This window comes from Hypomesus nipponensis, chromosome 12 (genome assembly GCF_054491055.1).
Source record: "Hypomesus nipponensis isolate SF chromosome 12, ASM5449105v1, whole genome shotgun sequence".
Lineage (NCBI taxonomy): Eukaryota > Metazoa > Chordata > Actinopteri > Osmeriformes > Osmeridae > Hypomesus > Hypomesus nipponensis.
Window position 1 is genome coordinate 3,292,501 of NC_140372.1, and position 16,046 is coordinate 3,308,546.

The 16,046-nt window shown below is 53.7% G+C and overlaps 1 protein-coding gene across 2 annotated transcripts in view; it reads right to left on the minus strand.

The window, feature by feature from the left end:
- The window catches only part of samd4a (sterile alpha motif domain containing 4A), a 35,816-nt gene that overhangs the window by 17,476 nt on the left and 2,294 nt on the right, over window positions 1-16,046 (minus strand). For both annotated transcript variants that reach the window (XM_084667622.1, XM_084667621.1), the window contains exon 2: window positions 1,537-2,139. In XM_084667622.1, coding sequence (XP_084523748.1) covers window positions 1,537-2,139 — 603 coding nt within the window. The remainder of the gene's footprint in view (window positions 1-1,536; window positions 2,140-16,046) is intronic.

The window sequence follows — 16,046 nt, forward strand, 5'->3', positions numbered from 1 at the left end:
GACAACAGGCCTAGGACTCCTCATCTCTTTGTTGGCAGTTACCTGAGCATCTGAGTGAAGCTGACCATGTGACTGGGTCATGTATGTGAGCTTAGGTTCGGTTACGTCAGATTCAGAGCTGCTGGTTAAGAGCAGAGGGGCCGGAGACCTGGACTGGGGTGTGTTGGGTTTGAGTTGTGAAACATCCCTTTGTGCTGAGCTGAAACTCCCAGCAGTCAAAAATAAAAGAGGATCTTGCGCAGCGCACAGCTTTAAATGTTCCCTTATTTATATCCTCAGCTGTCTTCTTCATCAGGAAAGAAAGACCCTTGCATTCTTCGCTGGAAATATCTCGCTCCGACCACAGATATGTCCAATCTGAATAGCTATAGCACGACCTCGCCCGCCTGTCCGGCGTGCACACACACACACACACACACACACTTCCACACTGATACACCCTTTAATCAGGCAGTGTGATGGCAATGACTCCCAAAGGAGAAGGAGGGATGGAGGGGGGAGAAGAGGGGGGGAGGTGTGTAGGAAGGTAAAGGCCTTGTTACTTGATGTTATCAATACTTCCACTAAGCTATCTCTTTCACTGATCTATCAGAGGTGCTACGCAGACTGCCGTAGGAGCAGGGTGTCTCTGCCCTGCTGCGAGGCAGCCCTGCCCTGCTGCGAGGCAGCCCTGCCCTGCTGCGAGGCAGCCCTGCCCTGCTGCGAGGCAGCCCTGCCCTGCTGCGAGGCAGCCCTGCCCTGCTGCGAGGCAGCCCTGCCCTGCTGCGAGGCAGCCCTGCCCTGCTGCGAGGCAGCCCTGCCCTGCTGCGAGGCAGCCCTGCCCTGCTGCGAGGCAGCCCTGCCCTGCTGCGAGGCAGCCCTGCCCTGCTGCGAGGCAGCCCTGCCCTGCTGCGAGGCAGCCCTGCCCTGCTGCGAGGCAGCCCTGCCCTGCTGCGAGGCAGCCCTGCCCTGCTGCGAGGCAGCCCTGCCCTGCTGCGAGGCAGCCCTGCCCTGCTGCGAGGTAGCCCTGCCCTGCTGCGAGGCAGCCCTGCCCTGCTGCGAGGTAGCCCTGCCCTGCTGCGAGGCAGCCCTGCCCTGCTGCGAGGCAGCCCTGCCCTGCTGCGAGGCAGCTCTGGGTCGTTTGCTTGAGAGCCATGCGGGTCGTCGTGGCTTTGGAGGAGGCCTGACTACACTTACTGTAGAGCAGAAAACATCTGAGCCAATCACAGCCAGGATCATCACACCCACCAGGAACCAACCACAGGCCACAACCCAACAGACTGAGACGCTCTCCTTACCTTCCCTACTGCCACACCCCGCCCCTCCCTTCTAACTTTATACAGTTCATAATGCCTTTGTAGCATCTTTTGAGTTTTTGAGTTGAGTTTTTGCATATATTCCTTTATTTATTTGTTTTGCAAAACATCTCACTGTCAGATTCACTGTTTTCCCCAAAGATAAATACCTGGAACTAACAAGGAGAGGTAGCCATCTTGTGCTGCTGGGACAAGCCTTTGGGGAAAAAGCAAAGAGAGTAAAAAAGGAAAGAGAACTCACTGGTGTTCCCCCCCGGGCCTGTGCCCACCGTGTTGATGGTGGCGGGCACCGACGAGGACGGGTACAGCGCCAGGTGGCCGTTCTCACAGCCGTGTGGCCCCTGGGACAGCCAGCCCCCTCCCAGCCCCGAGTCCCTGGAGCCCTGCCAGCCGTTCAGCCGGTCGTCGGAGCCGTAGCGCTGGTGGTGCTGCAGGGGGTACAGGTGGGCGGAGGACGAGGTGTTGGTGGAGGAGGAGCCCGAGGAGGAGGAGGAGGACAGCGTGGAGGGAGGCGTCTGGTGGTGGTGGTGGAGGCCGTGAGGGGCGGGGGGTCTCTCCAGGGACTCTCCCCTGGCAGCAGCCCTCTCCTCCAGGTGGTTGAGCCACAGGGCCAGGGCGGCGCGGTCCTCCAGGGAGGTGGCGGGGTGGATGAGCGCGTAGGACAGCAGCTGGCGGGACTCCTCCAGGTGGCGTCCGTGCTCGATGGTGTGCGCCAGGATGCGGGGCAGCAGGTGCATGTACTCGCCCTTGGCCTCCGCGTTGCCAGGTTTGAGGAGGGGCAGGTGGGTGAGGACCAGGGAGATGACACGCTCCTTGGGCTCGACCGCCCACTGGCTGATCACCACTGGGATGGGAGAGAGAGAGACAACAGGTAAGATAACAGGTAAAAGAGAGAGAGACAACAGGTAAGCCAACAGGTAAAAGAGAGAGAGAGACAACAGGTAAGCCAACAGGTAAAAGAGAGAGAGAGACAACAGGTAAGCCAACAGGTAAAAGAGAGAGAGAGACAACAGGTAAGCCAACAGGTAAAAGAGAGAGAGAGACAACAGGTAAGCCAACAGGTAAAAGAGAGAGAGAGACAACAGGTAAGCCAACAGGTAAAAGAGAGAGAGAGACAACAGGTAAGCCAACAGGTAAAAGAGAGAGAGACAACAGGTAAGCCAACAGGTAAAAGAGAGAGAGACAACAGGTAAGCCAACAGGTAAAAGAGAGAGAGAGACAACAGGTAAGCCAACAGGTAAAAGAGAGAGAGAGAGGCAGAGAGAGGACAAACAAGAGAGAGGACCAAGGCAACACATGTCATGCAAAGCTGGATTCTACAGAGCGTATGATGATAGAGCTTGTGGCATCCACCCTCTGACCATCCTAAATGTAAACACGTAAACACCACCATGAGGTCAGGACAGCCACCCTGTCGTGACGCAACCATGTCGCCCAAAACACGTTCAGAAAAACGAATGAACAATCCCAAAGCACCACAAAACAAATCTGTTTCCATATACGGCCCAAACACAAACACACTGGCTTCTTTCAGGAGATGATAGACAGTCAGACGATGTGGACCTTCGATTCAAGCCGTAGACCATACACCATTGTTCAGGAGTGTAAACACTGACATCTCATATGACACAGACCTAGTCATTCATCCCTGTGGGCCAGACTTCCAGTGATTCAGCAAATACGTCACGCTTGTTCTACAAGTCCTCTCACAACGCACACAATCTCCCCTATTCTAATTTCAACTTTTCTCATTATTTTTGCCTTGTTCAGCACAGTGTGTGTGTGCGTAGGTCAGAAGTGTAGAGCGAAATAAGCGGAAACAGCACTCTACAGCAGCGAGTGCCACTCAGAAGAAAAGCTCAGTATTGTAGTATCGTGGCCCTACAGTGTCTGTGGTTCAGGGGTCATGGCAAGGTCACCTCCGCGACTCATTAATATTCCAGAGGAAATCGACCAACGAACAAAACCACAGAAGAAGCCTCTGCTGTTTGCATGTTGCTTGAAACTGTCCAGTGCAATGAACTGTGGGAAAGATGACAGGTAGAATCTTTTTAACATTGTGAAAGATGAGATGGGAGGGGGGAGAGAGGAGAAGGGAGAGGGGAGAAGGGAGAGGGGAGAGGGGAGAAGGGAGAGGGGAGGACACGGGAGAGGGGACTGTTGCCACCCCTGCTCTCTGGCCTCCTATGATTAGGTGTCCCCCTCTGAGAGACCTTTTTCTGGCTCGCCCATTTTTACTGAGCGCCCGTCACAAGGGCCCCAGCCTGACTGCAGGGGGCGAGGGGGGGGGGGAGTAACCACAGCCCCCTGAAGTGGTGACGCAATCCTTCGATTCAATGATCCTTTAAATGAGTGTGTGTGTGCTGCTGGATGACTGTGGTATTGGGCTTGGGTCCAGTGGGTCTGGTCATCATGTCCTGACCCTCAGTAACACCCTCGTCCTAAATGCAGAGCCTCCAGACGTGCCCCGCCTCATCCCTCCATCTCGTCCATATCTCTTCTCTCCACCCCTCTTTTCTCCCTCTGTCCTCTCCTTAATCCGGCAGGGATCCTTCTGTCAGCGCTGTGGCAGTGGGCGGCTAACACAATGGTCTTCTCATCCCTGGGACCTTCACTTCCTCTGCCCTTCTGAACCCCCTCCCTCCCCCCCCCTCCTCCTCACTTCCTCTCTGAGTTTGCATAAAGAATCCTTCATCTTCCTCTTTGTGTCACTGTCGTCATCCTTCGTTGCCAGCGACGCCTCACAGCCCACCCTGCTTTGTCATGAAGTCGTATCGACTCTGCTGACAAGTAAGAATCCCATGCTGCTCCCTGTTTGTGAGGATGGATAAACAGATGCTGGGATGCCACTAAAGCTTAGCACCCTCTGTGCCTCAAATACTGAGAGTGTGTTTGGAGCCATGGGCTGACAGTGTACTGTGTGATTATTTAGGGAAATACACCACAAATACACAGAGGACAAGTGTCAACAAGAACAAGGTCCACTTCCTCTGACGAGGAGGGGGGGGGGGGGTGCAGCAGGGACATGCAGACGGAGGCCCTGTCACAGAGGTCGCTAAGGAGGCCAGCCAGGGTCAAAGTTCACCGGCTGGGGAAACACTGCAGGCCGACTTCACAGGAATGTGTGTGAGTGAGAGTTCTGAGGTCTGTGTCAGGCTCCTCCCCCTCCTCCCCCACCCCCTGCTGACCCCACGGGGTCAAATGCTAACCTCATCCAACTTGAGGAAAGGGAGGGAAAAGGAGGGGAAACTGAGACAGCAGACAGCAGACAGTGGAGGGGGGTGAGTAGTCTTTCCTCACCTCCCCTCCCTGGGCCAGACCAACCCCTCTTTCCAATCCCTCTTTCCCTCTCTCTCTTTCCACCCTCTCTTTCTCTCCACCCAGTCTTAATACTCTTTCACCCCCCCCCCCCATCCAACGCCCTTGTTCTAATCCTCCCTCTCTCTAAAAAGACTGAGTCTTTAGGTCTCTAGCTCTTTCTGCCACCTCCAAGTTCCCCCCTCCCCTCCCCCCCTCGCTCTTGTTTTCCCTCCGCCCTCCGTCTGAATGCTGACTGGTGTTTATTGAGTCAGCTACAGGGCACAGACACGCCTGCCCTACACCGCAGGGTGACAGACAGGAGAGGAAGAGCTCCGTACAGTAAACAGGCCGCGTCTCTCAATCTCTGTTTCTGTCTTTCTCATTCACTCTCTCTCTCACAAAGAAAGAGACAATGAGAGAGACAAACAGAGACAGACAGAGACAGACAGAGAGAGACAGAGAGAGGACAGTGTTGATGAAACAGTACAGTATTGGAGGTGAACGCTGCTGTCTTCTGCCTCAGTCAGACACACCTACCCCTTTGCCTAAAATAGCAGCTTTTGCCAGGCAGATGAAAGCCCTGGTCAGGAGGACAGTGATTCTCACACACACACGCCAAAACAGTCTTACATCATTTACTATAAACACAGACCTGTTTTGATCTGGCTCTTTATCTACTAACATCTACCACTTCCTCTCTCTTGACATGTCATTCAGGTGTTTAGTGTTTTTTGAACTCATGTGCCAGGTATTACAATGTATTTGGTAAATATACACACACACCACACACACAAGGCGTGTCCATAGCAAGGCACTGCAGACTGCCAAACAAACAGAAGACTACAGAAGAAAAATACCTATTTTTAATGACAGCAGTTGAAAATAAGGGATCATCCAGAGAGATGGATAGGAGGGGTGATGTAGACATCCCTAGCCCAGGAGGGGCTCCCTCTCCCCACCTAGGGGCCCTACAGGCCTCTCCCCACCTGGGGGGCCTACAGGCCTCTCCCCACCTGGGGGGCCTACAGGCCTCTCCCCACCTGGGGGGCCTACAGGCCTCTCCCCACCTGGGGGGCCTACAGGCCTCTCCCCACCTGGGGGCCCTACAGGCCTCTCCCCACCTGGGGGGCCTACAGGCCTCTCCCCACCTGGGGGGCCTACAGGCCTCTCCCCACCTGGGTGCCCTACAGGCCTCTCCCCACCTGGGGGCCCTACAGGCCTCTCCCCACCTGGGGGGCCTACAGGCCTCTCCCCACCTGGGGGGCCTACAGGCCTCTCCCCACCTGGGGGGCCTACAGGCCTCTCCCCACCTGGGGGGCCTACAGGCCTCTCCCCACCCTGGTTCAACTGGACAGGAATTCTGGCATTGCAACTCACAAGCGTCTCAGAGAGAATGTGACTGTTCACAATTCTGACACACACACATACACCTCACAACAGACAAACGGACACACAGACATGCTCCCATGTCTGTGTTTATAGAAGCGGTTTGTCAGACACATGATTCTCCTTGTTCTATAAATAGGCTGCTCCACATCACACACTGGGCCAACAGCACAGGCGACAGATAACGGCCTATTTATACCAGAGCAGGGCAAACTGGCACATCAATCGAAAATCAGCCTGCCATCGAGCACACACACACACACACACACACACACACACACACACACACGTGTGTACCTGTGTGTGTGTACATGTGTGTGTTACTATCCGCCCACCCCCATCCCTGTCCTCATGCCCCCCCACTCCCCACCTACTGACAGGACAGGACAGCATTAGGGCTCATGAGCGGCAGTGCTGTATTCATCCTGTTAGCAAAACAAACCTTCTGCCAGTGTTCTACCCTGTCTTTTTATAGTTGTTGACTCAACACACAGCGTGTTCCTTTACTCTCTTAGGACCAAAATGAGGGCTGGTGGTGTGTGTGTGTGTGTCCGTTTCTGCATGTTTCCATATTTTGGTGGGTTTTTCTGTTAATGTGTGCCCGTGTGTGTGTCTGTGTGCGTGTCTGTGTGTGTGTAGGGGTCAATTTCTGTGTGTGTGGGAGTTGTGTCCTCCTGACCCACAACAATGCGAAGCAACAGGCTGACAGACCAACACCAGCTATCTGAATAAAGAACACCAAGTGAGGTTTAATCAGCAGGACTGAAAAGGACTGAATCATCTGGGACAAGCGGCCTAAAAAGGCCTTGGCCAAGAGACCCCTACTCCCGCTGAGAGAAAGAATAACCTTCCACTGAGCTCAGGACACACACACACACGTACACACACATATATACATTCTTAAACAGAGGGAAGATTTTCCAGGAGAGGAAACTCAAAGACAGGGAAAACGTCCTGCTTGGAAAAAGGCCGTTTGGAACGAACTGAGGAAGTCGAGAGAGAGGGAAAAACTTTGAGGGACAGAAAGGAAAGAAAAGACAGGAGGAGGAGGAGGAGGAGGAGGAGAAAGGAAAAGCTCTCCTCCCTGCGTCCTTCCTGAGTGTGCAGCTAAGCAGAGGGGAATGTGCTGGCATACCACAGGTCCAGCTGAAGAATGTACAGTTTCCTAGTTGGGCTGATCAGCTTGGTTGCTGCATCCCAAACGCCCCTGGTTAGAAGCATACATTCTCTTTAAGATCACCCCACCCCTCCCCCTGCCCCTGCCCCAGCCCCAGCCCCTGCCCCAGCCTCTGCCCCGGCCCCTGCCCCGGCCCCGGCCCCGGCCCCGGGCCCCGGCCCCAGCCCCTGCCCCAGCCCCAGCCCCAAGGCACTTCCTCACACGGACACACAGATCTTCCAGTGTTTCACATGTTTTGTGTGATGTGGGGAGACTGACAGCGAGGGTGAGAGAGGGTGGGTGAGGGGAGAAATAGAGCTGCGATCGAGTGGCTGAGTACGAAAGAAAAGCAGAGAGAAAGCTTTAGACAGACAGAGACTGTGTGTGCGTGTATTCCTACTGCTGTGTGTGTGTGTGTGTGGTGCTGTGTGTGTGTGTGTGTGTCTGGATGAGCTCATGGCAGGCCTCCGGCAGCCCCTCCCTCCCTCCCCTAGTGGCAGCGGGGTTAGGGCTGGGTCCAGACAGGCAGAGCAAGCAGGCAGGCCCCCACAGGCCCCAGCCCAAGCCTGGGCCTCGCATACGTACACGTCTCGGATCCGGGTGAAAGGTGAGGAAGGAGGGGGGAGTGAGGAGGGGGAATGTTGACTGTACAATAGGCAGGTTAAAGAAGGAATGCTGGTGGTTCAAGAATCTAAGTGTGCTTAGGCTGAAAAGAAAACACCTTCCAGAAAGGAAGAGGAGAGGAAGGAAGAGAACATTAAAAAAGATACTAATTTAATTTAAAAAAAGGCAAGACTGAGAAACATAGAGGTGAGTCATTCCAGAGAGAGGGGTGAGGCAAACATGACGATGGTGTCAAGATAAAAAGGGATGTGAAATAATGCCAGATTGTAACAGAGAGAAACTGATATAGCTTAGCTTTCTGTGAGAAAGAAAGATGAAGGAAGGAGGGAGAGAAAAGGGCGGGAGTGACTGAAAGAGAGGAGCAGGGAGGGGAGCAGGAGAGCTGGAGAAGGTAGAATCACAACACCTCCTTCAAGGGGAGACAGGGAGAAAGAGGGAGAGAAAGAGAGAGAGACAGAAACTAAAAAGGAGAGAGCGACCGAGAATGAGAAAATACAGGCATCCCTCATCAGCGAAGCCCTGAGGCCAGATAGGTAGCAGACAGACAGGTAGCAGACAGACAGACAGACGGACATCAGTCAGACAGGTATCAGTCAGTCACAGAAAGCAGCCTGTGCAGCCAAGTTAGACCATCATCCGGTGGTTGACACTAATACAACACAGGACCATCATCCGGTGGTTGACACTAATACAACACAGGATCCTTCCTGCAGCCCAGCACACAGCCTTATTTACACTGTATACACGTAGATACTATACACACTCAACCACTGACTCGGGGAGTGAGTCACGTGTTAAATCAAAGCATGCGGTCATCTTCCTTTTAGGGAAAACACATGTGGATGGATACGGCCTGTGTGTTTTTGTGTGTGAGATGTGCGTTTTTAGTTTGTGCTTCCAGTCAAATGTGTGCGCGTGTGTTTTCCTCCTGGAGGTTCCATTTATAATGATGACCTCTGATCCTGCGTTTGGAAATAGTGGTGGGCTGAGCGGCTGACTATCTACTGAGCTCAGCTGGTCACACAGCACCGTAGGAAACACCTGCTTCTGTCAGTAGCCCGCCGCCGCCGGCAAGGCACCGCGTCCTCTCAGGGGTGGGGGTGTTCTCCCATTGTTTATTCACCGAGGATGAGCTACGCTTTTTCAGCATCCTCTCCACTACAGGAACAGGAAACAAAGCAAAAATATATATAAAAAGTCCTGTCCTGTCTCCAGCTATTATACCAGGACCTGCTGACCACACTCAGCAGACACAACCTCGATCCAAAATGGAGTCTGTTGTTCTGGGTCTGGACAGTGAGTTGTTCTGGGTCTGGACAGTGAGTTGTTCTGGGTCTGGACAGTGAGTTGTTCTGGGTCTGGACAGTGAGTTGTTCTGGGTCTGTTGTTCTGGGTCTGGACAGTGAGTTGTTCTGAGTCTGGACAGTGAGTTGTTCTGGGTCTGGACAGTGAGTTGTTCTGGGTCTGGACAGTGAGTTGTTCTGAGTCTGGACAGTGAGTTGTTCTGGGTCTGGACAGTGAGTTGTTCTGGGTCTGGACAGTGAGTTGTTCTGGGTCTGGACAGTGAGTTGTTCTGGGTCTGGACAGTGAGTGGTTCTGGGTCTGGACAGTGAGTTGTTCTGAGTCTGGACAGTGAGTTGTTCTGGGTCTGGACAGTGAGTTGTTCTGGGTCTGGACAGTGAGTTGTTCTGGGTCTGGACAGTGAGTTGTTCTGAGTCTGGACAGTGAGTTGTTCTGGGTCTGGACAGTGAGTTGTTCTGGGTCTGGACAGTGAGTTGTTCTGGGTCTGGACAGTGAGTTGTTCTGGGTCTGGACAGTGAGTTGTTCTGGGTCTGGACAGTGAGTTGTTCTGGGTCTGGACAGTGAGTTGTTCTGGGTCTGGACAGTGAGTTGTTCTGGGTCTGGACAGTGAGTTGTTCTGGGTCTGGACAGTGAGTTGTTCTGGGTCTGTTATTCTGGGTCTGGACAGTGAGTTGTTCTGGGTCTGGACAGTGAGTTGTTCTGGGTCTGTTATTCTGGGTCTGGACAGTGAGTTGTTCTGGGTCTGGACAGTGAGTTGTTCTGGGTCTGGACAGTGAGTTGTTCTGGGTCTGTTGTTCTGGGTCTGGACAGTGAGTTGTTCTGGGTCTGGACAGTGAGTTGTTCTGGGTCTGGACAGTGAGTTGTTCTGAGTCTGGACAGTGAGTTGTTCTGGGTCTGGACAGTGAGTTGTTCTGGGTCTGGACAGTGAGTTGTTCTGGGTCTGGACAGTGAGTTGTTCTGAGTCTGGACAGTGAGTTGTTCTGGGTCTGGACAGTGAGTTGTTCTGGGTCTGGACAGTGAGTTGTTCTGGGTCTGGACAGTGAGTTGTTCTGGGTCTGGACAGTGAGTTGTTCTGGGTCTGGACAGTGAGTTGTTCTGGGTCTGGACAGTGAGTTGTTCTGGGTCTGGACAGTGAGTTGTTCTGGGTCTGGACAGTGAGTTGTTCTGGGTCTGTTATTCTGGGTCTGGACAGTGAGTTGTTCTGGGTCTGGACAGTGAGTTGTTCTGGGTCTGGACAGTGAGTTGTTCTGGGTCTGGACAGTGAGTTGTTCTGGGTCTGGACAGTGAGTTGTTCTGGGTCTGGACAGTGAGTTGTTCTGGGTCTGGACAGTGAGTTGTTCTGGGTCTGGACAGTGACTTGTTCTGGGTCTGGACAGTGAGTTGTTCTGGGTCTGGACAGTGAGTTGTTCTGGGTCTGGACAGTGAGTTGTTCTGGGTCTGGACAGTGAGTTGTTCTGGGTCTGTTATTCTGGGTCTGGACAGTGAGTTGTTCTGGGTCTGGACAGTGAGCTACACAATTTAGTCCGCCTGAGGGTGTCTGAAACTTAAAGGACTCCAAAAAAAAGACCACGTCATGTCTTCTAAACTGATCTTCAGTCTTGCTAGAAGGGATACATGTGTGTGTGTGTGTGTGTGTGTGTGGGGGGGGGGGGCAGAGAAAGCCAGCATGATTAGAAAAGTAAAGCATAGCTACAGAACAAGTAGAGGAATCACGGTGTGTGCGTGGGGTGTTGGTGGTAAGGGGGTGGGGGGAGAGGTAGTGTACCTGTGGTAGCTGCAGTGTGGGGGGGTGTTGGTGGTAAGGGGGTGGGGGGAGAGGTAGTGTACCTGTGGTAGCTGCAGTGTGGGGGGGTGTTGGTGGTAAGGGTGTGGGGGGAGAGGTAGTGTACCTGTGGTAGCTGCAGTGTGGGGGGGTGTTGGTGGTAAGGGGGTGGGGGGAGAGGTAGTGTACCTGTGGTAGCTGCAGTGTGGGGGGGTGTTGGTGGTAAGGGGGTGGGGGGAGAGGTAGTGTACCTGTGGTAGCTGCAGTGTGGGGGGGTGTTGGTGGTAAGGGGGTGGGGGGAGAGGTAGTGTACCTGTGGTAGCTGCAGTGTGGGGGGGTGTTGGTGGTAAGGGGGTGGGGGGAGAGGTAGTGTACCTGTGGTAGCTGCAGTGTGGGGGGGTGTTGGTGGTAAGGGGGTGGGGGGAGAGGTAGTGTACCTGTGGTAGCTGCAGTGTGGGGGGTGTTGGTGGTAAGGGGGTGGGGGGAGAGGTAGTGTACCTGTGGTAGCTGCAGTGTGGGGGGGTGTTGGTGGTAAGGGGGTGGGGGGAGAGGTAGTGTACCTGTGGTAGCTGCAGTGTGGGGGGGTGTTGGTGGTAAGGGGGTGGGGGGAGAGGTAGTGTACCTGTGGTAGCTGCAGTGTGGGGGGGTGTTGGTGGTAAGGGGGTGGGGGGAGAGGTAGTGTACCTGTGGTAGCTGCAGTGTGGGGGGGTGTTGGTTAGGTTCAGTGTGGCAGTCGCAGCTATGCCCGGAATGTGAGATTGTGCTCTGCTGGACTGGAGGAGCCCTGAGCACTATTTAAGGCCAAAGCAGGGGCCCATTCAGCCCCACTCTCCCAGCCCACCATCCTCTCCTCATTTATACAAGAATTCGTTATTTTCCTCTCTGAGAAAGCGAAGTTTCATACCTGCTGAAGAACCACAAAAGTAAACACAAAAACAAGAAACCGAGAGCAATGGGTTTCACTTCTGAGAGAAAGAGTGTGATAGAGGAAGGCTCTTGTCAACTACTGTGAGGTTGTTTCAGCAAGCAGTAACACCACACATTGAACTAACCACCTCGACTCCGTCTTTGTGTGTGTGTGTGTGGCCTGTGGCCAATTGTGTGTGGTATAGTGTGTGACAGGAAGTGCTTCCAGGATCCCCTCCCCCTGTGTGTGTGTGTGTGTGCGTGTGTGTGTGTGTGTGTGTGTGTGTGTGTGTGTGTGTGTGTGTGTGTGTGCGTGTGTGTGTGTGTGTGTGTGTGTGTGTGATGCTAAGGAAAATGTCAAGACGGAGCACCATGTGACTACTGTAAGGACTATTGACAACCCTGGTCCACTTCAAACCACAGGAATCTTCTACAGCAACCTCCTGACTCTGGACAACCCAATCCATAGACCTAATCTACCCTTTTACAGTTAAAGATCTTTCACTGCCCCCAAGGGACAAACTGTCTTGAACATTGCAATGCTATACAGGCTGCATGCAGCACAGACGAAAGTTAGAACTAGACTCAATCCTAGAATGCGCCACATTAGACTAACTTAGATTTGTCGCACCAGACCAGACCAGTCTAGGCCAGACCAGACCAGTCTAGGCAAGACCAGACCAGGTCAGGTCAGACCAGACCAGTCTAGGCCAGACCAGGTCAGACCAGACCAGTCTAGGCCAGACCAGACCAGTCTAGGCCAGGCTAGACCAGGTCAGGTCAGACCAGGTCAGACCAGACCAGTCTAGGCCAGACCAGACCAGTCTAGGCCAGACCAGGTCAGGTCAGACCAGACCAGTCTAGGCCAGACCAGTCTAGGCCAGACTAGGTCAGACCAGACCAGTCCAGTCTAGGCCAGACCAGTCTAGGCCAGACTAGGTCAGACCAGACCAGTCCAGTCTAGGCCAGACCAGTCTAGGCCAGACTAGGTCAGACCAGACCAGTCCAGTCTAGGCCAGACCAGTCTAGGCCAGACCAGGTCAGGTCAGACCAGACCAGTCTAGGCCAGACCAGTCTAGGCCAGACTAGGTCAGACCAGACCAGTCCAGTCTAGGCCAGACCAGTCTAGGCCAGACCAGTCTAGGCCAGACCAAGTCAGACTCTAAACACACCTTCCTTCTGGATATGCTGAAAGACTGAGGTCATTTCCACCCACCGGGGACTCAGTCCCCTGTTGCGCTGATGTCACGGCAACCGTTGCCATGGGCTTTTGACTGGGCCCCCTGATGTCATCCTGGCTGAGCCCGGCTCTGGTGCTGTCAGCCAATCAGCTGTCAGGTGGTTGAGGGGGAGCCTTGTTGTGGATGTCACTTTCATTCAAGACCAGAGAAGTCATATAATTGGTGTGTGTGTGTGAGTGAAGTGTGTGTGCATGTGTGTGTGTGAGTGAAGTGTGTGTGCATGTGTGTGTGTGAGTGAAGTGTGTGTGCATGTGTGTGTTGTGAGGAAGGGACTCACAATGCCCCCAGACATCCAGACGCGTCTCCAGTTCTGTCCCCAGCCCACCCCAGGTTTCCCCGCGTGTTCCCTGGTCCTGATAGATCTGCAGTGCCTTCCTGTCTGCACGCTGAACCAGCCCTCCATACACAATGAACCACCCTGTACTGAGAAATACCAGGCCTGGCCAGCTGCTTGTGAAGGGGGAGGGGGAGGGGGAGGGGGGAAACATCAGTTCCCTCAGCTTGGTTCAGGGCTAGCTAGGTCGGCCACCAGCCTCTACACTAAAGTCACGCATGAAAACACAGAGCACATGCTCACTAGGGGTCCGGTCCCACCCTTGCCGACATCCCCCACCCCTACCTCTTCACACCCCCCACCCCCACCCCCTCACGCCCCCCACCCCCACCCCCACACGGCCCCTAGGAGAACGCACCCTCTAGGATCCCACTCACAAGCCAGTTCACTACGAATCTGATCGTAGTCTGATCCATCTATCCATCTTTCTTCTATTACTGCCAGTCACACTCGCTCACCTTCCCACAGAAATCGATACAAGCCAGTTCAAATGTCCCGGTTAGAAGTTATTGTGTTCCGTCAGGCTAGCCTCACATTGAAAGGGGAGGGAGGGATCGAGACTGGTGGAGGATAGGGACGGAATTTTGGCAGGTTTCTTTCTCTCCTCCGCTCCCGAGATTCTGAATGAGTTCACAGAAGACGCAACACGTCCAGAAATAACCGGCCTGGTCACGCGTGGGTGAGACGGAACAACCTGACCCATCAGAGGACCAACGGTGGAAGACGAGAACGTTGGCTGAACTAAGGCTGCTCATGTCTGTGTGTGTTTGCGTGTGGGCATACACCTGTATAAAACATGCCCACACCCAACACTAAGCGCCTAAATACCTGTCTGTGAACTACGACCCTGATACGGAATCGGACATACACAGGCTCCTCCCCCCCTTCCCTAACGTCCAATCACAACGTCCAACGATCTGAACTCGCTAAAGGGATTTTTCCTTTTTTAAAGACAGAGTGATTTTCCTCGACTAGAAAGGCCTTCCTCCTCTGCCTGTGACGTTTCTCCCCCTCCCCCCTCCCCACCCTCTCTCCCTCCCCCCCCTCCCTCTCTCCCTCCCTCCCTCCCTCCCCCTCCCCCTCTCTCTCTCTCTCCCTCTCCGCACGCCCCGCCGTGCCCACATTCCTAGACAGTATCCCCACCAGAGTCCGGTCGTGACGTCAGCCAGGAATGCTGCTTTCCATCCCAGTTTGTCATCAGCGCAGGCCTAGTTAGGGCAGAAATATCCACTGACTAACGAACAGCAGGGAACACACACACAAGTGGAAAGAGGTGGAGAAGGATGAGGCCCAGTCAAGTGTGTGTGTGTGTGTGTGTGTGTGTGTGTGTGTTTGTGTGTTTGCGTCGTCATTATGACTAGGGGGAAGGTTGCCCCCCCCTCAGTCATCTCTCTGACATGATTTCTCACACTTGGGTCTTGATTCACTGCAGGTTCTAAAGGGTATTCTCTCCAACAACATGTTACATGAGAAAATAACTCCCCAAACTTTTATGGGGCTTGTCCTATATGAATGAATGAGTTAAAACTTACGTAAGCAACTTAGGAGTTCAAATTAGTTGAAACATCAGTGCTACAACCAGTCTTAAAATAGTATCATCAAATTACCAAACAGGGTCAAAATCACAACTCTTTTTAACAACAACAAAATATGATGCGTCTGAAATAAATAACTCACAGTTGCGCGCACACACACTTACACACTCACACACACACGCACACACAGCTGTGACAAGCAGCAAATAAGTTGCATCACTGGCTCACGGGAGCAAGCAAGTCTCTCCAGTCAAAGGAAGAAGTAGGTCATTTCAGATTCATTTAAGTTGTACAGCACTTTCCAAATAGTGTCTTTCCACTCGGCTCGAACTTCCAGCTGCAAATGAACCCTTTAGAGACTGCTGACCTTACCCTGTCTCAATATTACATTTACACACTTTCATGATAAGTAGTGCAAAAAAATAATAATTACTAAGCTAAAATAATGCTATATCAGAACTCTGGATCTCAGCCAGACCACAATGACACATGAGGCAGAGTTCCAGAGACACTTAGCGAAAGGCTCAGATGTATCGAGGGAGCCACCACTCCATTCCCCCAACAACACCACCCGTAAAGGCTGCACCGACGCTGGGAAGACGCCTGGGCAGGGCGGGGCGTCACGCTCAGCTGGCTGAGTCAACGGAAGCCACAAGCTCAGGCAGGGAGGCAGGCAGGGAGTGAGTGAGTGAGTGAGTGAGTGAGTGAGTGAGTGAGTGAGTGAGGGAGGGAGGGAGGGAGGGAGGGAGGGAGGGAGGGAGGGAGGGAGGGAGGGAGGGAGGGAGGGAGGGAGGGAGGGAGGGAGGGAGGGAGGGAGGGAGGGAGGGAGGGAGGGAGGGAGGGAGGGAGGGAGGGGGCCCGTGTTGGGTTGCGTCTGAGGCTGTGTTTCCACGTGCGGAAACATCTTCCGTCCTCCGTGTTACGGTGTGTGTCCACTACAGCGGCGCGGAGCGTCGGCTTCTAATCAATTTTCAATGAAACCGGGCGTTGAAGCTCGCGTATGCTCCCACAATGCCCTACACCAGCGTCAACGCCAGGTTTCATTGAAAATGGATTGGAAGCTGACGCTCCGCTGTAGTGGACACGCACCGTAACCCTAACCCTCCGTCTAGGTCCGGTGATCCTCTCACAAGACTGGAGGAAGATGGCGTGCTCAGATCTTGTCGTGTGAGTTGAGGGTTGAACACAGGAGGGCCAGCAGCACC